General features: G+C 39.1%; 2 protein-coding genes across 2 annotated transcripts; one reads left to right on the top strand and one right to left on the bottom strand.

The window, feature by feature from the left end:
- Positions 1–535: 535 nt before the first annotated feature.
- Positions 536–12,045, top strand: LOC102230600 (cytidine monophosphate-N-acetylneuraminic acid hydroxylase-like). The gene is made up of 15 exons (XM_023349766.1): positions 536–636; positions 1,865–2,074; positions 2,150–2,241; positions 2,828–2,937; positions 3,032–3,222; positions 4,502–4,582; positions 4,993–5,059; positions 5,200–5,281; positions 5,358–5,495; positions 6,481–6,616; positions 6,868–7,011; positions 8,215–8,389; positions 8,607–8,723; positions 9,758–9,873; positions 9,995–12,045. The coding sequence occupies exons 2-15, from the start codon at positions 1,869–1,871 to the stop codon at positions 10,125–10,127; spliced, it is 1,788 nt and encodes a 595-aa protein (XP_023205534.1). The 5' UTR covers positions 536–636; positions 1,865–1,868; the 3' UTR covers positions 10,128–12,045.
- A 2,224-nt stretch (positions 12,046–14,269) lies between these two features.
- Positions 14,270–24,456, bottom strand: LOC111611880 (plexin-D1-like). Its single transcript, XM_023350636.1, has 16 exons — positions 23,452–24,456; positions 22,885–23,007; positions 21,550–21,684; positions 21,371–21,471; positions 21,193–21,298; positions 20,948–21,110; positions 20,770–20,872; positions 20,320–20,410; positions 20,129–20,170; positions 19,880–20,013; positions 19,176–19,355; positions 18,234–18,342; positions 17,984–18,160; positions 17,733–17,900; positions 16,994–17,093; positions 14,270–16,780 (listed from the first exon to the last, which is right to left on the bottom strand). Exons 1-16 carry the CDS (start codon positions 24,454–24,456, stop codon positions 16,737–16,739), a joined length of 2,781 nt encoding a protein of 926 aa, XP_023206404.1. The 3' UTR covers positions 14,270–16,736.
- Between the last annotated feature and the right edge of the window lie 1,794 nt (positions 24,457–26,250).

Here is a 26,250-nt window from a genome sequence, read left to right as displayed (position 1 = left end):
ACAGTTTTTCATTCCCACCCAACCTCTTCACACTCAGTTTAATCTCCTCCCTTCAGTAGGAGATATGATCATGAGTAGGTGTAGAACAAATAAGATTGAGCAACTCTTATGTCCACTGTAATCAGTTTTTCAACTTGTACTATTAGTTTGTCTTTCTTTCCCGACCTTCTTGTCTTAACAAAAATGACAACAGTTTTTTGTCAAATTGCTGTGTGTGTGTGTGTGTGGGGCCCGGGGGGGGGGTTGGATGTGGCTGCCGTCTGCAGCAAAGTGTGTCTTTGCGTGTGTGTGAGCTCTACATGTCTGCGAGTTCGACTATATATATATATATAGATATTCATTGTTACAATGGCAACCCTCTCATTTATCCACGCCTCTGTAGCTGATTTGCCTGAATGAGCCACAGCTATAGAGTCTGCACCTGTAGGTCAGACCCTGGAGATAAAGAGGATGGAAACAAAAAAAACATCCTGCACACCTCTGTGGATATGACGTTTCAAAAAGAAACTTAAAGGTACAGGTAATTAGATGGTTGTCATGTCTGTCAAAGGCGTGGAGAAGATTGTTGAAATATTCCAGATGAATAAGACTGCGTTCCTAGAGCGAGACTGAAATCAGGCAGAGACGACGAAGCAGGTAAAATCCACCCTTCCTTATATATTTAGATCGAATTTAAGGAGACAGTTTTTTATCACTAGTGATGCTGCCAGGAGGTCAGACCTACTCTGACCTTAAATTGAATATGGAAATCTTAATAATATAAAACATGTTATACACTAACTGTATGTACCAATTGCAGAAAAAATACACTTGTGCTGTACAGTGTTGACTAGTTAGACATAGTTAATGCAAGCATTTCAAATCAGTAACATTTATTAATATAGCAACTGTTTATATTCATGGAAATTATTATCTGCACCTTGGCATAATAATTGACAAAGTAAGTGTTGTGTATTTTAACATCTTTATAACAAAAACGTTCACAACAAATTGGCCATTATTCATCGTGTAGTTGTCAACAGACTTCCCGCAGCTCTTCATGACTAGCACTATTGATTATCAGGATCAGTTTCTCCAGAAATGTTCCCTCTTTAGAGTAAGAATGTGAACATATTGATTGGATTAAGTGCATAGTGCTACCTGCTTGATATATTGATAGGTCCAAATCGGAGATTTTTGTCCATTGATGGGCGGTCTGGGAAGATTGTATTTCTTGTAAAACTGCCATCCTTGAAATAGTCTGACAGCCAGGAATTTGTGGTTGCATTTTTGTGTTGGTATCTTCATTGCCACTCCCCACAAATGGAAGAATACAAAGAGCCGGTTTGAACTGGTTCTTTCATGTATTGTCATTGGCTCCACATCTAACTGTCAAAAACGAGGTCCATCTGTCACCAAATTCTGTTTTGATATTAATAAGGCAACAGTCAAACGCCTCTTTTGTGCTTAGAATCTTTAACCATGTACCAATTTCAGAAAAAAAAAATATATTATTGAGAAGGTAGATCTAAAATCACAAGAAAGCAAATTTTTTGCATTTTTAGTAGCTTAAATTTGCGAGTTTTGACCACCAGGGCAAAACATTTGGACACCACTGATCTAAAGCCGACTGAGAATCAGTGGTTTGGAAACTGATGTTATTGATGTAGAAAACTATGACATATAAAACTAGAAATAGTCAGTTAACAATAAATGTAATTGACCTCAGAGTATTCATAGGGTGAATGGTAGATAAAGAAATTTGTGTTCAGAAATGAGTACCGAAAAATAAACATTGTTACCCAAATTATGCCATAAGCTAATCAGTGAGAACAATGAATCCAAATTTCTCCTCGACTATAAAATTAATTCTTTTGTTTTTAAGGAAAATGGCCGCCCAAACGTCCAAGGTGGTGCTGTCTTTGAACGCTAAAGAGGTGGACTCGCTCAAAGACGGAGTGAGCTTCAAGAAAAACCCAGAAGATGGGAGATGTTACATCATCTACAAGAGCAGCGGTGGCTTCAAAGCCTGCAAGAATCAGTGCAAACACCAAGGAGGGCTGTTCATCAAGGACATAGAAGACCTGGACGGCAGGTGTGGCCATTTCTCCAGAATAAAACAGCAGAGTTGAGATGACAAGACTAATAATTCCAGCTGCTGTTCTCACAGGACGGTGAAATGCACCAAGCATAACTGGAAGTTAAACGTGTCATCGATGAAATATGTGAACCCGCCCGACAGCTTCCTGCAGGATGAGCTCGGTAAGATGAGCATTGTATTTGCATCGGTAATTAAGTCATTAGTGGCTTGCTTGTGAATTGACAGTCACATTGAAAAGTTATAATTTAGTGACGCATGCAAACACCAGCTGAATCATGATCTTTGCATAGGCGTTGGTACTGAATGGTTCTTAGAATTGTGACGCTCAGACAATTTGCAGTTTCAAGCGTTATTCATTCACATCACTATCTGTAAGGCAACACCCAGTAGGACAAGAATGATTCCTCTCAAAACTGGTTCAAAGCTGCGTATCGCCACCTGCTTTATGGGGGGAGTAGTTTGTAATTTTATTGCGTGCCGGTGGAACACAATAAACAAAATACACAAACGAGGAAAATGGAAGAGAAATGTAGCGGAGTATTGAGTTTCAAAGAAAAAAAAATTCTCAAAAACTGTTAAGTAAATTTACTTCACTACTGCCCACCTTTGCCTGTTTATCGTTGTCCAAGTCTTCACAGATTTGTTGAATCATTTAAAAAATGATAATCAGCCAGTTTGAGATTATTTTTTATTAAAAGTTTTGCAGAAAACTTATAATAAAGTGGCTTTTGTTTTTTACGTTCGCAGAAGTTGAAATGTTGGATGATGGAGGGATGCAGCTGGTTGAGCTGAGCCCCATCGACCCCTGGCTGACTGAGCCCAGAGAACCTCTGGAGCTCCAGGAGGGAGAAGCGAAAGTAGGAGCTTTGTCTTTCTACACTTTGAGGGGGAAAACAAACAACAAAAAAAACCTAGTCCTAGAGGAATAAATGCTGTAACCTTCCCTTCCAGATAACATACCTCACCCACGCCTGCATGGAGCTGCAGCTGGGACAGAAGCACTTCCTGTTTGACCCCTGGCTGAAGGGTCCCGCCTTCGCTCGAGGCTGGTGGCTTCTCCACGAGCCGCCGGCAGACTGCCTGGACCGACTCTGTGCTGCAGATCTCATCTACATCAGCCACCTGCACTCCGACCACCTCAGGTAGACTTTGGAAATTTTGGAAGCATTCCCTGTTGCCATGTCCAGATATATCAGAGCAGGGGTGTCTAAACTTTTCCCCCACCAGAATCGTGTCAAAACAACCGAAATCAAGCAAGCAAAGTAGTCCAAATTTTTTTGTCTGGGTTTGTTTGGCATCGACCCAAAATTTAAAGAAGATTTTTTTTTTTCAACATTTGATGTGATAAAAAAAAAAGTATCCAGCTTTCAAATTCTTTTGGGCTCAATTGAACAAACACAGGATTTGGGTCACTTTCTGTCAGAGCACTCGCTCGTTTAATAAATGAAATAAAAGCTGATTTGGCTGCAGCACACTCCGGTTTTTAAGTAAAAGTCTCTGGATTGATGAGGTTCTACTTGTGATGAAAGCTTGGTTACATTGTTGCTTTTCACTTAAAGTTGTTCTACTAAAACTGTCTCTTAGTAGTTTTCACTACTTGTTAACAATTAGTTTAGTTTAGTTTTTTTTTTTTGGGGGGGGGGGGGGATCTTAAACTTTAAGTTTAAGATCTTAAAGTTTGCCACTTCCTGGAGTTATTATTTTGCAGAACTGCCTTTTATTTTAAAAACAGCTCTGGATATCTAGACACTGAAATTGCCACCAATTCTTCTAATAAAAGCTTAAGCTCCAGAAGGTTGGATAAGAAGAATCTCTGAACAAATTTCCAGTTGGTTTGGATTTTGACTAGGCCACTCGAACACATGAACCTGCTTTTAGTTGAACTGTTGCCACTATCGTCGTTACCCAACACCTAACCACATCAGCTCCCAAGTCAGCTCTGATGACTGACTTCCTTTTGACTCCTGAAGACAAATGTTTCCCCAGTGATGGTTTTTGTTACGCAACAATGTTTTGTTTGACATTTTTATCAACCGAGTGACAATTGAGAGAGCGGAGAAATTTAGAAGTTTTTCCTCAATGTTTACAAGACTTTGTCACCCACAAATAAAATCTTTTCACTCCATCTGAAGTTCTGTGCTGCTGTGCGAGAGTTGTATAGTTCACTGAAGAAATGCAAAGATTAGAGGAAACCAGTTCATCTTCAACAGAAGAGCACAACGTTTCAATAGCATTTTGGGCGGCCACTCCACTAGAGTCATTAGTGTTTCATGTAAAGTAGTTGTTATATACTTATACTTTTAGTAACAATGGCAAATTATACTGATGGTAGTCAGTGATTTTGACCATTAATATCAAGTGAACAAGAACAATAAGCGTCTAAATTTTGGTTCGACCAAATCTATTCTGCTTCTCTTCCAGTTATCCCACTCTGAAGGTGTTGTCAGAACGGAGGCCAGACGTTCCCATATATGTTGGTGACACATCCAGACCAGTTTTCTGGTTAGTAAAATGATAACGATGTAGTTTCATTTATTGACCTATGACCTCAACACAAAGAGATATGCTAAAGGTGATTTATTATGCTTCCTTGACCAGGTTGGGATAGGTCTATGGGCGATACAAAATATGTTAATAACAGTTCTTTGCAAAAAATCATCAAAATACATCCAAGTTGAATGACGTTTTAAGAACAAAATATAGTAATTTTAGCTGCTGGTGGGACTTGATTAAAAATCTAAATAACTAGAGCTTTCGTAATTAAATATTTCACCAGAATTAATCTCATATTTATCACATTTTTTTGAGATTACTAAAAAATAAAATGGAAAAATTATGTAGATTGAAAATTATTACAAAAACTTCTTCATTCAGCATACATTTACCCCCCTTTATTTGCTTTAATACAACAGGAATTTGGAAGAAAGCAAGGTCAAGCTGACCAATATCAGAGTCACTCCTTTTGGTGTCTGGCAAAATGTAAGTTTTTTGTGTGTGTGGTTTTTTTTTTTATATATATATATACACTGCTTATCAAAATCAGTTTTTACCAGAAAAGATAGTTGATCGTTTTGATTAGTCATTGCTGATCTGCTTTTGTTGTGCTTTTGCTTTTACAGATTGACGATAACCTGAGGTTTATGATTCTGATGGACGGTGTCCATCCTGAAATGGATACCTGCATCATTGTTGACTATAAGGGTACCAAAGATTTTGCCTTTGTAAAACACCATCTGACAATTTTTTTTCTTTTAAAGTGTATTACGTTTTTTTGCAGGTCACATAATCCTGAACACAGTGGACTGCACCAGGCCAAATGGGGGCAGACTACCAGAAAAAGTGGATCTGATGATGAGTGATTTTGCGGGTGGTGCGTCTGGATTCCCCATGACATTTCACGGAGGGAAATACAGCGGTGAGCTGAACACTGTACAGTGCTGCCCAGAAAATATAGTTGGTTCTTTTCTTTTACTATAAAATATAGTAAAAAAAATGAAAGAAAGCCAAACACCATCAACAGACTGTGTTTATGCCAAAAGGCAATTCTTTGCTGCAGTGTATGAGATTGATCTGGTTCAGACCATCACTGTTGGTAATGTTGTTTCAATGGATGGACAAGCAAAATGTTTTTGCCCACATTAAAGTTTGAGTGAACAATGGTCACTCAAAACCATTTTGTTCCTGGCAACAAAATGTTTTTACACAGAAATTTTATTGATAAAGACTCAAGTAGGAGAATGGAAAGCACAGTGGGACTAACAGTGAACCTTGGGGAACACCTTTCGCAGAACAAAGGGATGTTACAGCAATGGCACGAATCACCAAAATGTGAAACAATAGAGAAATAAAATTATGTTAATAGTTGCCAAACAACATTATGTTGCACTAAGGTATGCTGTTATCAAAAGGAAATGTAGTGTCAAATGTAATGCATCATTCTGATCTAAAAGTAAGGAATGAATTCAGATTTGGAGAGCTGTGGAACAACGATCACCAAGTTGTTGTAAACGCCCATCTAGCCAAATGTAAGGTCCCAGCTGTGAACAATTCCAGGAAACTCTTTTATTGCTTCAGCAAAACGTGAGTCAAGAGATTTGCATCAACCAAAGAAGGAACTGGACTGGTTAAGAACGCCACACACACACTGACAGATTTGAATATAAATACGCGCTGCTCTCTGCGAGAGTCCAGGGTTTCTGTGAGAATATCCGATTTGTGTAGTGCAGCAGAACCCTCCAACGTTGGTCCAAAATAAAGCAGATCTAAACGGAGTCCGGAGTGGTGATTGTTTTGTTATTAGCCACCTTTAACTCCCCAACAAAACAAATCACAAAGCCAAAAATTTTTTTGTTGTGCACAACACTGACATTGTACCAATGGTGATGCTTCCTCATTCTCAGACTCGTGGAAGGCAGAGTTCATCAAGAACGAAAGGAAGAAGTTACTGAACTACAAAGCCACGTTGGTCAAATCCCTGCAGCCGAGAATCTACTGTCCCTTCGCTGGATATTTTGTGGAAGCTCATCCATCAGACAAGTTGAGTTTACACAGCGGCGTTGGGGAGGAGTTGCACCAATGATTGATGCACTGGGGTCGAATGAGAGGACCTAATAACATTCTACTGTCCTGATGTCACAGCAGATGCAGCTCGATAAGCACTATCTCAAAGATAATGAACAGTATAGACAAACCAAGCCATGGTACATAAACAGTAATGTATGAACAGTTTGTTGTACACTTTGACCTTCCAATATGTTTTTTTCTCTCTCTCTTCTAAATGGGTGAAGGTACCTCAAGGATACAAACATCAAAAACAGAGCAGAGGACCTCAACGCACTCATCAATCAGCTTTCACCAGACACCAAGACGTGGACTCCCAAACCTGGCGCTGTGCTGGACCTCGGCCTCGCACTGAAAGACCCCACAAGAAGGTGGACCATGACGCAAAGTTGATTTGTGTAATGCAGTTGCGCCCAGAACCTGCATTGCATTACGCCTAGAACAGGGGTGGGCAATCCAGGTCCTCGAGGGCCGGTGTCCTGCAACTCTTAGATGTCTCCCTGGTCCAACACACTTGAATCCAACAGCTGAATCACCTCTTAAGTGCAGTCAAATTTTCCAGAGTCCTGCTAATGACCTCATTATTTGACTCAGGTGTGTTGAAGAAGAGATGCATCTAAAAGTTGCAGGAGACCGGCCCTCGAGGCCAACCTCTGGCCTAGAACCTGCATTGCAGGTTCTGGGCATGTGTTTTCATGTTGTGCAGCTGCAGTTTTGTAGCGTGAAGATGCTTGTTCTCTAGAAGTTGAGAACAAGCATAAATGATTAACTTTCAGGTAATGGTAGAGTGACTTTACCGTAACCTTTCTAAAAACAATATCAAGAGTGGAAATGCTCTCTCATCGATTGGCTGAGGGTGCTTAAGATAAGCTTCAAATGTCAACTTAAGATAGTACATACATCTGCAAATAGGTCAGATCAAAGTAGTTCACGTGAGGTGTCATATAGAGTGCAAAATTACTCGCGTGTAGTTGTGAAGTTGAAATCTGAAAAGTACAGTTCATACATTTGTATTCGACCTCATTTATTTTTCAGCCAGTAGCCTTTACGTGTCACGTTTCAGGGTTTCCCCAGTGCAATATAAGCCTGGCGGGCCACCAGGCCTTCCTTGTGCTCCCACCAGGCTTAGCATAGCTTATTTTTTAAAGTCTTTTTAAATGTTTGCATTTTTTAAGACTTTATAGTTGGTGTCCAGGTATTAATCTTCCAATCTTTTGACAAGATAATTATCAAGTGATACTTTCAAATTTCCTGTCAACTTTAAACATTCAACTCAAAAATACGACAGGACTCCAGATGAATGACTGCCCTAGTGCAGTCATTCACTGGGCTTAGAAAGTTTTTTGGGAGGGGCAGGGGGGGAAACCTTGCATCTATTTAAGATAGTCTTTGGGTATGTCTGAGAAGTTTCACATCCTAAAATTATTTTTGACTGTTTGTGAAAAGGAGATAGTACCCAGTGAGAAATGTCAACACTAAGATGTGAAAACAAAGAATGGTTAAAACCACTACATCTCAAGTCTTCATAGTTCTATGTTTTCCTTCACTGCTTCCTTTGCTGTGATCAATTCCAGTGAGGCCATTACTGAACCTCCAGCCAATGCCAAAATCTACAAGGACAGCTGGGAGTTTGACTTGTATGTGGATGAGCTCAACAGCGCCATCAGCAGTGAGATATTTAAGCATGAGAGCTGGATCCAGTTTTATTACAGCTGGGCAGGCTTTCAAAACTACAACCTGGTGGTGCGGGTAAATATTATTTGACCAGAAGGATTCACCTCCAATCTTCTTCAAAAAACTGTCACAGAAACTCTTGGCTCTTCCTCAATCTTTTTTTTATCCTGTGGCTGCTGGATTGCTTGATTTTTCTTCTATATATTTTGTTGTGAGAGATGGTGCCTTTACTCTTGATCCCTTTGATATCCAAACTTAAAATATTTTAAACTGACATTTTACTTTCATTTAGATGATTGAAACAGATGACGGCTTTAAACCAGTGAGTAATGGCTATGACTACCTGGTGGACTTTTTGGATTTGTCATTTCCTTCCACAAGACCGGACAGAGAGCACTCCTACATTGAGGTAAGCTCCTCTTGTGTGCGAAGCAGCAAAAAGGAGCTGAACATATTTTTAGAACTCAAAATATGCATGGGTAAGGCAACTGCCCACGGACAACTAAAATCATTTGAAACTGTGTCTGCCTATTGTAATAGTAGATGTTCACACTACTCCAGAAGCTAACATCTACAGACTTCCTTGTCTCTGCTCTTGGTGGTACGGCCAATCAGCGCCAAGGAAAATAGACCGCACTCCCGGTTCTCTGGCTGCTTTTATTTCTGAGAGAAATAAAGATTGTTTACATCTGTGTCTGTTTCGCATCAGCTGCAGTTTTGTAGCGTGAAGATGTAAACAAAAACTTTTCATAACTGATTGAAGTGACGATTTCTAACCTAGCATCTTCTGCATTTGCCTAGAAGAGTTTCTGACCCATTCACCCAATATTTTGGGCAGACGGACTCAATGACCTCATAGGAACACAAACAGTAGGCAATAGATGATGGAATAATTGATGTTGCTGCGCTCTGTAATAAGTTAGTGAAATAATACTGATGTTGACTAAAAGTGGCCCGAAAATAGAACCTTGAGGAACCCCTCATATGATCATTCATACCAAATCGCACAAAGCTGTCCTTTAAGTAAGATCTGATACCTCAGGCTTAAATTGAAGGCAACTGGACTTGCACAGACTAAGTCAGATGTAAATTGATGACCTGCTCATTCCTCACCTAGCTTGTTGGGTCTCTGTGTGATTGGTCACTTGCACAGAATGTAATGTTAATCAGTGAGTGCTGCAATTTAGTTATTAGTCCTGCTGGAATTCCTTGGCGATTCTTCAATGTTTGATTGGTCTGAACAATGTCTACTGCAGCTAAGATAATATTAACTCTGTGCCTGTTGCTAAAAAAGGCTTTTTCTCATATACATATCCACTCATAGACATATTGAAGGTATTAAATTTCACTGTTGCAAGGCTTCAAAGGAGATGTATATTTTGTCAATCATGTTTTGTATGACTGGCAGGAACAGCCTAAAGTTTTTCTGTGTTTAACTTTAAGATTAAAAACAGAATCGGCGTGATGAGGTACGTGGTTCTGCACGGCGGCCTCTGGGACGACCTGTACATCGGCTTTCAGAACCGCATCAGCCGAGATCCCGACACCTACCACCACAAGTATTATCACACAGGGAAAAAATGTACATATTTGCATTTTAAAGCTTTTATTTCTTCTAAACCCATAAAGCTCCTTTTTTTTTTTTCTTTTTTTTTTTTGCGGTTTCATTTTGGCCTTCAGGTTCTGGAACCACTTCCAGACCCAGTTACCTCTTCACAGTCCAGACTGGGACCAGTTTCTGCAACGGGTCCCTCCCATCCAGGAAACAGACTCATCAAATTATGGCCTATTGAATTATTGTTCCATTTTATAGATTTGGAAGGAGGGAATGTGAAGGAAATGCTGCAGATTTCTTGGTTTAAACCAAAGTAAAATGATTAATTGCATGTATTAAGCCAAAGTGGAATTTCCATGAAGCCTAATGGAAGTTATCTTCCTAACGGAAATTAACCTTCTGGGATTTTTTTATGTTATTTTCTTACTCATTGAATGTATGAGTATTCTAAACCATCACCCCATGTATAAATGATTTAGATATTTTAATGTTTTAAAGCAATGCCACACATCAACTGCATTTCATCGCACTCCAATCCCTCATATAGTACATTTATTCTCACCTCAGGCCTCCTTTTCCTCTCTCCCCACCAACCGTGCAAATCATAGTTTCACATATTCAAGAAAAATGGAGGCATGACATCTCATTTACACGCAACAGTCCTCCTTTAAGGCACCTTTGCTCAAGTCCATATAATAAATGAGCCAATCACATGGCAGCAATACAAAGCATGTAAGTGTGCAACTGGAAATCGACAACAAAAAACAAAAAAAAGTTCCATTTCACAAATCCAGTTACTCCATCGTACCAAGTCCATCCTATCCAGTTTTATTCAGTCTGCAGAATTTGGTTGAGTCAGCCGATACATTACTTATCAACAGACTCCAATGATTAAACCCAACTTTTAAAAAACCATTTAAAAAAAACACTTATCTTCATTCCTTTTATGTTATTACAATATAAAGTGCATGTTGATGTGGTCTGGTCTTTGCTAATGAAATATCTGCACAACATTAATTAGAAAACTGCCTTGCCTTCTTCTCGGTTAAGGCAGTCGCAATAATGATTAACGTTTTAAGTGGTCACACAAAGCACTGTGTATTCTTTAAAGGATGATGGTAAAGGACAAACAATGTTTATAAGTGATTCTACAACATCAGAACAGATCTGAGAAAGGATTTGGTGCTGGTATTTATTTTTACGGTGTAAGAAGTTATTTTACATTTAGGCTGTGTCAGTGGTGGTGGTATTTGTCATGATTTTCAAGTTGAAGGTGATGTTTTTATGGTGTAACAGTAGATCAGACAAAACCTGTCCTGGTTCAGGCGAGTAGGGATTATCAATGTTGTTTCTACGTTCTAAATGCCACGATAACCAGAGGGAATTTTTAGAGAATTTTTACTTTATTTAAATTCAAACATTTGCATATCTTTCGTCAAATTGCCTTTTTAAAACAATTTGGAATTCCTTACCACATTTTCAACCACAACACACCCGTTTTGGTAAAAACCAAACTCTACTGTATGATAGTTGGACACTCTAATGCTTGCCTATAATGGTTTAAACAGATAAACGTGGCGCCTTCAACACTCCAGACTTCTGGGCCCAAGCAGCATTTGAGGCCTAAAAATAGACCCACTGCTGTGCCTTAAAAGGCCATGGCAACATCAGGCTTGTCTGAAATTGTTAATCAGCATAGTAATCTTCTGGCATGTAAATTTCTCTCTTCTCATTATTTTGATATTTAGTAAAAAGATTGTCCTAATTTGAACTGGCCTAAAACAGGAACATTTGATCTGATTTAAGGTAATATAGTGAAGAAAAATAGGTTATGTCTTTTTTTTTAACTGTACTTGACTTGCTGAATGTACTCTAATAATAATAATCATTTTTATTTGTAATGCCCTTTATTTCTCCAATTGAAATCTCTAAAGGCTCATTCATACACTGGTGAGCTGCTGCTTTGTAGCTACAGCTGCTCTCCGGCGTTCTGACTGAAGGGAAATTTTGCGCCATCGGCCCAAAGGTGATGAACAGTTTTGCCTGAGAACGAGCAAACTGGGAATCGAACCAGCGATCTACTGATTACACAGGGCAAACTCTCATCACCGTCACCACCACTGCTTCCTCATTTGTATTTCTTTATGCTTTTAGGAAATAAACCAATTTGAATCCAGATTTGGTTGTACATTGACTGATCCTTTGTCATACCATCTAATTTCCATGGTCAGCTTAGATTTTAAGTTACTCATGAAAACGCATGCAAAAAGGTCAAATGAGTGTATAGAATCCATTATTCACACCGATCAGACGAGCTTCATCCCAAATCCATTCCCTTTCTTTACTATTAGACATTAGATGGACATTATGTGTTATTTTTGTTCCACCCTGTGTCTAGATGAAGAGAAGGTTTTCAACCAGGTGGAATGGAGTCGTCGCTTGAGGGTTTTGGACAGGTTTGGTCTGGGTCCATCTTTTGTCTCATGTTGTATTCCCAGCCAATAGAATCAGTCCTTACTAACTCACCACAAGCGGAGTTCGGGCTGAGAGTTTTATGCCACGCTTTTTCGTCTTCGTCCACTCGTCCTAGTCGCGCTTGCCAAGAAGAAGCAGGAAGTCCCTCTCTCTAACGCCTGGGCTAGCTCGCTGGGACTCTACAACACTACAACTCAAGTATGCATGCACACACCCCAGGTGATGTACATAAATCACAAACACACACTAGGTCTGTAAAGCTAGCTTCTCTCATTCACTGTCAATCTTGTCTGAAACACTTTTATGACTGCTTATGTACTCTTAAAAAAAACACATTACTGAATATACGTATTACTTTCAGGTAAATATGTCATCATTAAACAAAGTGAAGCAGCATGTGCCCACGTGTATAGATGAGCAACGATCCACACACTAGAAGAGTTGCATTTGTGTGCATGCAGATGACACTTCTTTAGCTGAAGCAATGTTCACAATAGACATTTATACAGTTACTTGTGTATGCATATTTGTGTCCTATTAATCCTATATATGCGTTTTCCCCCTGCAACATATGTTCACAAGGCAAACACAGTCTGAAGTATATGTACACATAATTTTAAAAAAAAAATCATAAACCTTAATCTATGGTTGATCATGTCTGACTGGTTGAACCAGCATAGGTTACTCTTGTAAAACCTCTTCTCTTTGTCTCCAACTGTCACATTTAAGTACAGGAAAATAAAGTCGGCAGTCATTGAAACTGAAATACCATACACATCAAAAATCTAAACGCCCTAGTTAAACTGTCAGGCTTTTGTGATGTAAACAAATGAGACGATGATATGTCTTGACATGGTTTTTCTTGACATGTTCATGTTCTTCTTATCTCACCGCAAAAGTCAGAAGAAGAGTTTAAAAGAATTTTCAAGTTAAACAACAAAACATAGAGAAGACAGATAACCTGAATGTTCTACAACGTATTTTGAAACTCAAGTAAATGTACTTGTTTACTTGCGTTACATACTGTCATGCAGCCATTGGTGCAGAATTCTTGGAACTCGGAAAACAGGATAACTCTCACTCACGGGAGGCGAATGCTGCGGACGGTGATGAAGGCCGGGCCATGACAGCCAGGAAGTCGCTGGGAAAAATGTCCTTTGATGTCCCTCAAGTTTGAAGGCCCGGGGGAGGTTCAAACACCCAACATCAGTGGGAAAGAACATCTCTGTGGAAAATACATGTGGCCGACAATGGACAAAACATGCAACTATAGAAATGAAGTTGTGTAGAAAAGTAGATTAACAAATGGAGGAAAGGAGATGCAGAAAGCCACCGAAAACCAAGAAACCTGGCAAAATCTGTCAGTGCCTATAAAGTAATCCTCCCTCCTCTGAGAACAAATGAAGATTAACTGACTTAGTCCTAATCAATAATTCAAAAAGTTTTCTTGGTGCCATAGTATAAAATAAATACAGTGGACTCATGCAGGTCAGTATATGCCCAATTTCACCTATTTATAGAGTTTTGTGTGTTTGAACGTGTTAGGTCTAAATAACCTGAACACAGACACAAAGAAGAGACAAGAGTCAGAACTCAGTTTTACCTGCAGGGAGAACACAGTTGAAACCCAGTTACAGATTTGGGCCTATGCTCTGAAGCTTCAACTGAGTCTTACCCTGCTTTTATTAGAATTAGTGTGCAGCCCTGAAGGGAAGGGGAGCAAAGCGCGGCTGCACACTCACATGAACACAGCTTATTTATACATTCTTTAAAAGCATATTTCATAAGATAAGAATGTCAGTTTGCAGTTTCTCTAGGGCAGGGATGTCAAACTCCAGTGCTCAAGTGCCGCAGTCCTGCAACTTTTAGATGTGCCTCTGATGCACCACACCTGAATAGAATAATTAGGTCATTAAGGCTCTGGAGATCTGATCTACACAAGGAGGTAATGAAGCCATTTCATTCCCTTGAGGACTGGAGTTTGACACATGTGCTCTAGGGCATGACCGCTGGAATGTCTCGTTCATGGTACCCTCCTCTTCACTTCTAAGCAGGCCGCCTCTCACAGGTACCTGTTCTGCAAACACTTTCAAACACTCAAAGCACACCATCAAAATGTAAGTACAAAGGTAAAACAAAAGGTTAATAATAAACCTTAAAACACATAAAGTTATTCCAACAGAACGTAACTTCAAATTATTGATAGAAAGTTTAGCTAGTCAACCTCGTTACATTTTGTTGACCATATGTAAAAAAATAAAAAAAAACATTTAAAAAGAAATGCAGCTTGGGAAGCTGACGCACCTTGGGGTTAATTTAACAAGTTTCATCTCCTGACAAAGAACATGGTGTTACATACGCCACGGACAGACGCCAGCCGTTGGGTAAAACGTAAAACCTGAGAACCGGTCACGCCTCCAGGAAGCAAAAATTTTATTTTATCTATAGAACTTTATTTTAAATATTTGCAAATCACCGGTGTTCCCTGTATATGAATTGCATCAATCACAGCCAACAAGCTCTACTTTGTAACCTGTTGAAGGTGCAGCAAGTATATTCCGAACCACCTGAGTTCGAAATGGTCCGAACGCACCATGCCAAGAGCATTTTCTGGTTCGCTGTGGTTGGAAATGTGCTCAGGTTCACACTGCTGTTACCTCAGTACATCACACATACACCACTTCCTTACACTCTGAAACGAGAACCAGTGAGATGTTGCTAGTGGTTGTAGTTTGTTCAAAACATTTTCCATTTAGATGTGCCTCGGAAATCATTAAACGTTGGAGGTCGGAATGTGAACCTTCTCAGCATATTTATTGTTTAGTTAAATCATTGATCTTAATATTTCTCCTAACATTGATATTTAGAGTTATTACCAATAACCCAGATTATTAAATGAGCTGGCTGGCTCCGTCGCATTTCCAGCTGCAGTTAACAAGAAAATCCTGCTGATTAAGAACATAAAAATGCTCTAACTTAGGAGTCGATTAAAACTTTTGACACAACTGAATATGCAATAAGAGATTTTCTTGTCGGGAAAATGAAAGTCAGCTCGCTGTATGAAAGTGATCACTTTGAATGATTTGGGTTCTCTTTTGTGATTCTTCTCTCTTTGCAGAATTGACATAGATTCTGTGGATTAATATTCTTCCTCTGTTGGTTTCATCTCCCTGCTTTTCCCCCCTTCTGCTGCAGCTGACCAGTAACCATTGTCCCAGCACATCTAGACTCCTTTTAATAAAGTTTTAATGGTATAAAAAATTTCATTTGTCATTCAGTTCACTAAGTGACATAGGATGAAGGCACATCTCAAATTTCGTTAAAAACATTCGATATTTTTGTCACTATTCTCTTTGCACTTTCATTTTTGTCCAAAAAACAAAACCAAAAAAAACCCCAAAAACTAATGAATTGTGTATTTGTTGACCAACAGATGAGTCACTCAAAATGTGGATTTGCAGCAGTAGAAAAAAAGCCTCCTGCCCAAAACACTGTGTTTGTACATGAACAATAATATTTGAGCACAAATGCTTTTTCCATTATTGTCAACATTTCGACGTTCAAAACTTTTACACAGTGCAGAAGCATTATTTGCACACACATTTGTTATCTACTACAATAATAGGTAAACATTGAAAAAGAAAACAACAAAACGGTTCAATCAGCAAAGGTGCAAAACAAACAGAGCCGGCCCAAGGCAGAAGCAAACTAAGCCACTATTTAGGGCCCATAGATCATCAGGGGCCTTCCATAAATATACGGATTTGAACACAAACATATTTTAAAAATTTTGTTTATAGAGAATGAGAATATTAAGTTTGATGTGAAGGTTTCCACATTGTTAAATGAAAAGATTTGAACAGTAGAGCGTTGAGTAGATTTGATCTACTCAACATTTACTTTGTAAAACTGTAAAAAAAACAAAAAAACAATCTTCACAGTGTGATTATGTTACTGTTGTTACAATCTGATGCTGCGACTTTAATGTTTTGTGTTTGATTTCCAGTTTGTCTATAAATACATCCCAGCAAATGACCAATTATCTCAGATTGCTTTAAGCTCCGCCCCCTTACCCGGATTCCACCACTTCCGGTCTCCGATGCTGTTAGTGGCGCTGACGTTCTGAGCAGGACAGGCCCCAAATCAAGTTCTGCTTAGGGCCCCATATGACCTTGGGCCGGCCCTGAAAACTGATTTCTTGATTTTCTGAGTTCATTTCTAAAAACATGATGTTTCGGAAAGACAGAGGTTTAGGGTTTTTAATTCCTCTAGATACACAACAAAAGAAATGTCACGGAGCATAAAGCATTCAAACACCAAGCTGTTCAGGAAAAGAAGAAAACACGCCTCTTTATTGGAGTTCTCCTTCCAGAAACTGATCAGAGTTTTGTCTCAGCCGTGAGTCCGTCTGTCCCACATACAAATAATCACCTGCACTGGAATACAAAGAGGTTCTCAGTAGGAACTTTGACCTTGATTCAAACAAAACTGCAAATAAAAATGTCCTGGTGATTATTTCAATCCCATTGACTAATCATACAATATAGTATTCATTGTGTCGGGAAACGCAGATAGAACGTTGTGTGTGATTTGGCATTTGGTGCAGTCACTGGGTCAAAACAAAACATCCGTCATGCTAATGTACTTACCGGCAACAACGCAGGGTACCAGCAAGAGCCGCAGAATCATAAGGACTTTATGGAATAAAGACAAAATCCGCAGATTTATTGTTTTCTTTCCGTAATTGATCTTGAAAAGAGAAATACAGCTGATTTCAAAAGAACTTTAAATTTGAGCTGCAATCAGAGGAAAAGATAAATCTGTAAATAAAACTCCTGCCTCTCTGAATTTTTTTTTTTTTTTTGCGCAACAATAGGCTGGTTGTACTATCAATAACTATTAAGCTCTAAGGGCAATTATTAATAATGGTGGTCACTTTAATCAAGATTAAAAAGTTGGGACACCATCTGATTATCAGGAATTACTAGGAATTACTATTCTTAGTGTCTGTCATTTATTGATACATGAATACCTGCCTAGTGAATCAAGTACAGAACAACAGATGGAGCTACAGCTTCTTATTGTGAGCCATTGTGATCAACAGTGGAGCAGATCCAGTGAGCCATGGGTTGGATATAAACATTTATACTGTTGGGTCAAACAACATCCTGTCCTACATATATTTATTTCATATATTATAAGCAAACCCACACATTTTACTGTTATATCCAATTTGGTGAAGCATGTCCTGTCCTGTTTCTTGGTTCATGTTGACCAAGTAATGTGAGACACTGGTAGGGAAAGCTGTTGTAGTTGCAGCTAAAAAACACAGGACTTCAACAGCACTTCAAATTATTAAACTTATACTACCATAAATGTAGCATTTACCTTGACTATATCAATGTCGGCGCTTTGCAGTCCTTTGATCTCACAGATGAAGGTTTCTGTCTTGTTTCTTATTCCTTCGGGTTTTATGAAGCAGTCATGTTCAATTTCATTCTGAATTCCCACAACTGACAGCTCTGCTTCTGTCATCTGCAGGTTATCTGCCTTTTTCTGAAAGATCAGAACCAGTTTCCCCTTCAATAATATAACATCAACATGTCTGAGTGAACCACTGTGGACGGAAACGGCCTTACCTGAATAGTGATGCGGACATCTTTCCCTTCCTTCACGGCCGCGAAGCTGGAAAACTCTGGGTCAGGATAGTAAGTTATTTTCTGAGCGCAGGGCAACGTTTCATTGACGACTTTCAGAAACACGGTGCTGCTGGACACCAGAGGGCTTTTGGCTGCAGGCGTTTCATAGATGAGAGTCTGTTGGAAATCAAAACGGAGCATGACGTAGTTCACCGTATGCTGATGACAGAGTTTCTGTCTGCAGAGTTACCTGATAGCTGCTGCTCATGGGAGACATGACTTCCTGCTGGGCGGGGCTGTGTGTGATCCCCTCCACCAAATCCAGGTGAGTCCCAGAAATAGTGACCTTCCTGCCCCCACTGGAGGACAAACACACTTTACTTCCCTGTTATTCTGACCAGCTTTCTCTGAAGTGTTCTGCTAGTTTTGAGCTAGATTTAATTTGATATTCACCTCCCACATCTTGCCAATCCACAGAACAGTTTTCACAAGTCTGAATCATCAAGATTACTTTTATTTTGGCAAATCAGCAAAAGTAAGATCCAAGTGGAGAGGAAGTGTCAGCACACTGCAAAAACCCAAAGTCCTACCAAGCATTTCTGTGTATTTTCTACACTTGAAATGATTCACAATCAACGTAAAAGTAACTTTTCAGTAAGATATGTAAGCTTGTTTTAAGTCAATAATTCTTGAATATGGATACAAAGTTCTAGTTTTTTCCGACTTATAACAAGACATTTTTCCATTACAAGTGAAAAAATGTCCTAGTGGAGCTAACTCGTTTTTTTTTCTACATTTATATTTAAAGATTGATTTAAAACCAGATAATATGTTTTACTGAAAAGTTACTTTTAAGTTAGTTTTGTCTTATGTCTGTCTCAAGTGTACTAGGATGTTTGCACAACAAACTAGACAAAAATACTTGGTAAGAGTTTTTTTGTTTTGTTTTTTTTGCAGTGTAACCTGTGAAGATCACGTGTGCAGGCTTCCTTAAGCAGAAATATTTCTGTATAAAAAAATATATATACAGAAGGAATAAAGAAATTTCTTCTTTATAGGTTTAAAGAGGTCCAACAAACAACTTTTGGTTTAATAAATAAATTAATATTACATCAGTGCATGGTTCTCTGCAGATGCTGGAAATTGTTCATCTATATTATTTTTTTTGCAAAAAAAAAAAAAGTTTAAATACCTTCTCCAGCTGCTGCTTGGTGTAATATCAGTGCAGATTGGTGATGACTGATAGGTGATGGTGAAGTTGCCGTGGCAACTTCCATCTGGAAGGAGAACACACACTTTGGCCAGGCCTTTAGCTTCTGTGCTGGGAATAGGGAAGGTCAGACTGGAGCCGTTGTTGTTCCACACCGGGGATCTGACCAGAGAACACAGAGAGACAAAAACTGTTCAACTATAAACTAGCGTCCTGTGCATCACAGGTCAAATCACCTTTATTTGTGTAGCAACAAGGCAACAAGGCAACTCATAATGTTTTATACCAAAAAAAAATCACAATACAGTAACCAGTTATGAAACAAGCAATGAGCTGTAAGCAAGTTCACTCTGAAAACCGACTGCAAGATGCTAAAAATAAAAATCTCCTGAAACAGGAATGTCACCACAAGGCCTACAAGCTCCTGCTGCTGTTCATGTGAAAGTGCAAGTCTGTACAATCAGACAGAAGCTGCACAGTGTTACTTTTTCTGCCACACAAGGTGAAAGTCGAGATTAGAGAGGAGGGTTACTGAACATTTTTCTCAGTCAGAAAACACACTTTTAAGTCATTTAATGTTTTCACTGTAATCAAATAACCTTCTTTACCCTAACAAAATGAGTGAACATATATTTTAGAGCAGACATAATGTTTTCACACACTGAGCAAAGAATAAAACGACTCACTCCTTTGGGTCACAGTCCAGGTCTGCTTTAATCCTGACTCCGGTCGCATCTCGGAGGTTACGACCCGACAACACAGCCTGATTTCTGCCATAGAAAGACACAACGCTGGGAGAGATGGAGGAGATCTCTGGTTTCTGAAGGAGCAGAAAATACAAATGTCTCACATTACAACGAGTTACACTGAAAATAGAACTCGTTGGTTATAGTTTCAGTATAACTAAACTCAGATCAACTAAAATGCTGACTCACAGAAAGGTTCCTCCCAAACTGCCCAATGTTTGCACAAATGTCCTGCAGAAAGAGAGAAGTGGCATTTATCAGATCATTTTATGAAGCCGTTCCAGCTGACATTAGTCCAGTTTAACACAGAAACTGAAAAAAACAAGAAAACAAACAATAGATATTCATGTTAAGGAAATGTAATTATGTCTAACAAGCACCATCTGAGAAGAAACGCTGCTGACTGCGTCAGTGGCCCAGGAGCAGCTGTTCTGTCTCCATCCACATCCTGCTCTGACACACCGCTGACACCTGGACAGAAAACAGTCCCAGTTTGATCTCAGCTTTACTCAAACATTACGACACATGATACAGATTTATTTAGAAACAACAAGCTGCAGTGACGACATGATTCCTGTCAATGAAACATTGTGAAGAATGAAGCTTCTCAGGATTCAACACTGATTCTTTCCTTTCAGCTACAACAGGAAACAGATGATTCTACTAGTGGGTCATCGGTCAGATTTAAATATCAGCTACAATATTTGTATTATTCAGATTTTATGCAGAGTAGAGTTGTTATGAAAACACTGGAGTTAAATTATGCTGTTAGACTTTGGGATGATATCAGTTGTTATTAAATCTGTATTATAAAAGATAAATGAGCTTACAGGTGAAAACTTGGTTGCCCCTGGATACTGGAACAGTCGACCATCTTTATTTTTTCTGACAGAAATGTGTCTCCAAGTCTGATCGTCACGGTAACGTCAAGATCTGTAAATCCAAGATAAAGTATGAAACTTTAACAGCTGGAACAAAATGTTTAAAGACTTCCTGACCATCACTGACCATCAGCAGGGAAAGGGGCATTGAGAATGCAGGTGCATTGTGGGTACTGTGGTTTTGGTTCCTGTTTTTTACAAAGCTGGGTGGAGGTTGTAGAGAAATCACAGGTGAAGTTAGGCTGAACCTTCCTCTCCGTAGTCAGGTGTGATTGGACGACTATTTTTATCTGAGAAAAGAACAAATATAAGATGATAATAACTGATAGTTCCAGATGAATACAGTCAAAAATATATGAATTAATAACCCACCTCTCCTGTGGAGTCCTTCAGAAATCTGTGAGAAACTATTTTCTGCTTGGATTCATCAGGGATGGACAGCCTCTCTGAACCTGTGCAGTCGTCTTTAAATGAGCAGCTGAAAAAAATGTAAATGTGTCATCATAAAGTTGAGATTGAAGGATTGAGCTGCAGGTGAAGTTTCTCTGACCTTTTCTTAGAGACACACCAGACACAGAATGGATCCTGGGCAGAAAGACAATCCTTCACATTTTGGTAAGTTCTGCAGTTTGACACTGGAACACGTTTCACCTGGAGCAGAACACCATGTTTCAGAAACACATCAACAGGCAGGGCAAGTGAACGCCACATGAAAAAGCTCCAGTCTACCTGGTTTTTAAACGGCACATAGAGATGTTTCTGATCCACTGGATCCAGTTGGACTTTTGGAAACACTTTGTTGTCTCCAGTGGTTCTGTAGAGGATCTGTGGACAGGAGGGCTGATACTTCCTGTCTACAGAGAGCTGATGACAACAACAACAGTGAGGTTGGAGATACAGTATTTATCAAAGAAACAGGGTTAGCTGGATAGATAAAAAAAATATTATGGCAATAACTCAAGATAAATATTAGTTAAAGTTATGCTAGACTAACCAGACAGTTGTATAATCACTGACGTTACATTCCCAGACATAAAAACACTGACATAAAAACAATATGGCACATGGAAACAATATGGCACATGGAAACAATATGGCACATGGAAACAATATGGCACATGGAAACAATATGGCACATGGAAACAATATGGCACATGGAAACAATATGGCACATGGAAACAATATGGCACATGGAAACAATATGGCACATGGAAACAATATGGCACATGGAAACAATATGGCACATGGAAATAATATGGCACATGGAAATAATATGGCACATGGAAATAATATGGCACATGGAAAAGTAACAAAGTTCAGTCATGACACAGCAGGACACTGTGATTTCCTCACCATTGATCTAATTACTGTATAAATGGCTCATTATGACTGAAAAGGCCAGATAAGACATAATTAGTCCTGATGTCAGGACTGATGGGAAAATCTCTTACAATACAATTAGTCACATATCCACTCAAATCTGTTTTTTTTTTTAAATTGCCAAATAAAATATATTTTTGAAACTTTATTAACAGAAACCTGTGGAAGAAGGCTTTCTGATCATATGAGACCAAAATGTAACTTTTTATCCTTAGAACAAAATGTTGTCAGTGACAGAAAACTCCCATCTTCCTCTTAGCAAACATGGTGGTGGCAGCATCATGATATGGTGGAGTTGATGGGAATGTGGGTGGAGCTAATTACAGGGCAGTCCTGGAAGAAAACCTACTAGAGACTAATGTGTTTTATAGTGCATGAAGTGGTATAGCACATATTAAAGTCTAGTATATCATCTGATCTAATGTCTGCTCAACCCCAATAATTGTGTAGTAATTTTGTTTGTCTGTTGTCTGTAAAATGTTCATAATTCGACATGAAAACATATAACATGTAAAACCTGTATGTCAAAAATTAGCTAAAGAGACAAAAATAATTCAACAGTTTCACTAGAAAACAGTTTTATACGTCAATGTGATTTTTGTCACTGTGTTTGTAAACGATACAAATCTGTTTACTTATTTTACTAGAACAATTTTTCCTCTCAGTTGTTAGTTTTCTACCCACCTTGATGATCTGTCCATCTGCTGTTCCAATGAAGAAAACCATCCAGCCGTTCAGCCTGACGGCCAGAACAGAACTCATGAGGTTCTGCTTAAAAAGCAAAGCCTTCGGTTTCAGGAGCACAGACTGAGGAACAGAGAGAATCGTTTCAATGTTTTGTCTTTACAAACTGAGGAAAGATGTATAGTTTTATAAATGGCAACAAAGAACAAGTTTCAATAAGTCGGCTTTAAATGTTTATATTTTAGACAGAAATATAAACAAAACTAGAAACAACAAACACACATTGCCACAGATTATATGACAAGTGGTTTTTACATTTCTCAAACTGAACACAACAAAGTTTAGTAAAAGTGATTTAAAAGAGTAAAACGGTTAATAATACACAAAAACATGCCAACCTTTATATTTCTTCAATAGAAATCTCTCAACCTTTACTGGATTTTTCAGTCTGTCTCAGTTCATACATGTAAAATGCTGCTGGAGATTCTCAGTCATCCAGGACTCAGTTAAATATCAAAGCATGTTAACCATAAACATTCAAAGATTATGTTTAATACAATAACTTACCCAGGAATTTGTACTTTTTGATGTGTAAAAAAAGTCTGGATCTCTATTCTTCTCCCTGCTGAGATCAGGACTGACGTCAAACAGCAGCAGCTCAGTGTTGCTTTCTCCTCCGTCCACACTGAACACTCCACTCCACAGGACCTGCTGTCCACCTGGGACGACCGAGGAGGCCAGCAGTCTGCTGCCTCCAGAGGAACTGAGAGTCGCTCCATGAAGAGACTCCAGAGTCTGAGTTTTACTGGTTTCAGCCTGAAGCCAGATCAGACGGATTTTGTTGGTTTTACCTCCTGATGCCACGTTGGAGAACAGATACACTGTTGAGTTGATCTGGAATCCGTCCACAAACTCTACATCAGCTTCAGTTTGGATCCCAGGTTTATCACCTGATCGACCAGACCAGGAAAATATATCCCCAGGCTGTTTATGATCAGTGTTTTGAAGGTTGATTGTCTTTAAATCATCGCTACACTCTGTCTTGTCTCTCGGGTTCTTTATCGCTGTCAGAATGTAAGTCTCAGTCTGACCTGGTTTCTCCTTCACATCCACCAGAAAGCTGACAGACCCACTGCTGCTCCTCTGAGGTCCCACCTGGATGGATTCACTGTAAACCAGCTTAGAGATGTTCTTCAGGTCCAGAACTTTACAGAAACCACAGAGTTCGTTTCCAGTCACACCGCAGCTGATCAATGTGTCATTTTCCTCAAATGGTAATAAAACATTAACACTGAAAGTTGCGTTTAAGACAGCCTTCATGGGGTCTCTGTAAAACTCCTCTTTATCCTGTTGGTCGGTGCTCTTTAAGATCCCTCTCTGGGTCAGGTTGTAGATCAGAGTCAGGTCACGGCTCAGCTGGTAAAGATTCTCCTCTGTAGCGATGTAAACAGAGTTGTTGCCCACAGCGAGCTGACGGAGGTCCTCTGTAAAGTTGAACTCTCTGTTCTCCTCCAGACATTGAGCAGGTTCTACCCAGATGGAGCAAAGCAGACCGAGCAGAAGAAAGATCATCTTGTACCAAAGGATGCAGCTCTGACATCCTTTGGTAGACACTTGTGGTCTCTGTGTTTCTAAAGACGTGGCTAAAGGTTCTGCGGCTTTGCTGAAAGATGTGCTGAGAGCGGAAGGAAATGAACACACACAACAAGTTCAGATATTAACCTCCTTTTAAAGTGATTGAAAATGGATCCACTACTGTGTTTCATTCAATTACATTTGTGTCTTTAAGTCAAGAGCATCAAGAAAACAAAATACATATGATGGGTTTCATAATTAGCGTTTTATGGTTGCCAGCTCACTAAGAAAACCAAACAGCAGATAGAGTTGCAAAGGAGGCTGCTGGAAACTCATCAGTGGATTTATTTGTTCATTTTAGTAGAACAGAAATAAAAATGTTAAGTAAGCAGAAAATGAAAGAAAAAGTGGCAAAAGCAATGGGAGACAGAAAGAAAGGGACGTTGGTTTTATAGAATCCGTTGCCATGGTGAATCACGTTATCTGCGCTCTGATGATGAGGGTTCCTTCTATACTTGTGCCCACTCTTAACTCAGGGGTAACTTGACTCAGAATTGAGTTACCTAGTTAATATTTCCTGTTGTGAAACCAAAAGCCTGAGTATCACAGAGCTGGGTAGGTTTTATTCCTCAGAGCTTTTTAATCCTGCATTCTGAAACCGAAGTTTCATTATAATTATTTTGATATTAGAATTTGTGAAATATCTAATTGCATAATGTTTAAAATACTTGCAGATCACATTTTTTATATAGTTCAGGTAATGAAACACAAAACACGTTTTTAAGAACAAAGCACAGAAGCTCCAGATTTTAGGATTCTAACCACATTTACAGAGACTGGTTCTGCACAACATGAACCATCTCAGTAAATACTGACACTTTGATGTATCAACATATTTTAAATAACTGTTGCTCGCTAGTATTGCTAATAATAGTTTGAAATGTACAAGCATGATGTAGTGACAGTTTTCCATTTGAGTCTGGGTGTGATGTCATTTCTAGATCAGTTTAGAGGGAAACAAGCAGCCAGTTGCTATTAGTGTCTGTTTTAGTATCTGAACACTTCTCCTTTTTTTGTAGATTCTGTTTAAAGCCAGCGTCAATGTGCTAGAACAGCTTGTATGTATGGCTTTGTAAACCGCTGACGACTATTGAATACCACCAACGATGGCTAACGAACAGTTTTATTTTACAGGTTTTAGAAAAATGCCACCTAGAAAAATAAGTGTGCAATATTTCAAGTAATTTTTGCAACATTTAAATGAGAAATGCATACATTTCTCATTTGAAATTGTGCGCAGACACAATTTTTAATGTTGCTTGGATCTAATGGATGCTTTACTCTTGGGTAGGACAAAAATACGATTTTCTCAGTTCCTCTGGAGGCAGCAGACTGCTGGCCTCCTCGGTCGTCCCAGGTGGACAGCAGGTCCTGTGGAGTGGAGTGTTCAGTGTGGACGGAAGAGAAAGCAACACTGAGCTGCTGCTGTTTGACGTCAGTCCTGAACTCAGCAGGGAGAAGAATAGAGATCCAGACTTTTTTTACACACCAAAAATTACAAAGCCTTGGGTAAGTTACTGTGAATGTAAATATAAAGGAAAGAAGTTTAGTCATTTTATGTTCAGTGGAATATGTTATCTTGGACGTACTATTAATTTTCCCTTAGTGACAAATAAATTATAAGAGGACAATGGTTCTCCCCAGATGGAGCAAAGCAGACAGAGCAGAAGAAAGATCATCTTGTACCAAAGGATGCAGCTCTGACATCCTTTGGTAGACACTTGTGGTCTC

This window comes from Xiphophorus maculatus, chromosome 17, assembly GCF_002775205.1.
Source record: "Xiphophorus maculatus strain JP 163 A chromosome 17, X_maculatus-5.0-male, whole genome shotgun sequence".
Classification (NCBI taxonomy): Eukaryota; Metazoa; Chordata; class Actinopteri; order Cyprinodontiformes; family Poeciliidae; genus Xiphophorus; species Xiphophorus maculatus.
Note: the sequence above shows the minus strand (reverse complement) of the source record. Positions and strands in the feature narration are given on the sequence as shown.

Bases quoted from the DNA above. Each gene is read 5' to 3' on its own strand.
- LOC102230600 (XM_023349766.1), top strand. From the start codon at position 1,869: ATGGCCGCCCAAACGTCCAAGGTGGTGCTGTCTTTGAACGCTAAAGAG. The intron at 5,282-5,357 runs GTACCAAAGATT...GTTTTTTTGCAG, and splicing joins CATCATTGTTGACTATAAGG to GTCACATAATCCTGAACACA. The intron at 6,617-6,867 runs GTTGAGTTTACA...AAATGGGTGAAG, and splicing joins GAAGCTCATCCATCAGACAA to GTACCTCAAGGATACAAACA.
- LOC111611880 (XM_023350636.1), bottom strand. From the start codon at position 24,456: ATGATCTTTCTTCTGCTCGGTCTGCTTTGCTCCATCTGGGTAGAACCT. The intron at 21,299-21,370 runs GTCAGAGAAACT...CATTTTTTTCAG, and splicing joins TGGTGTGTCTCTAAGAAAAG to CTGCTCATTTAAAGACGACT. The intron at 18,343-19,175 runs GTATTTAAACTT...TTTGTCCTCCAG, and splicing joins CCAAGCAGCAGCTGGAGAAG to TGGGGGCAGGAAGGTCACTA.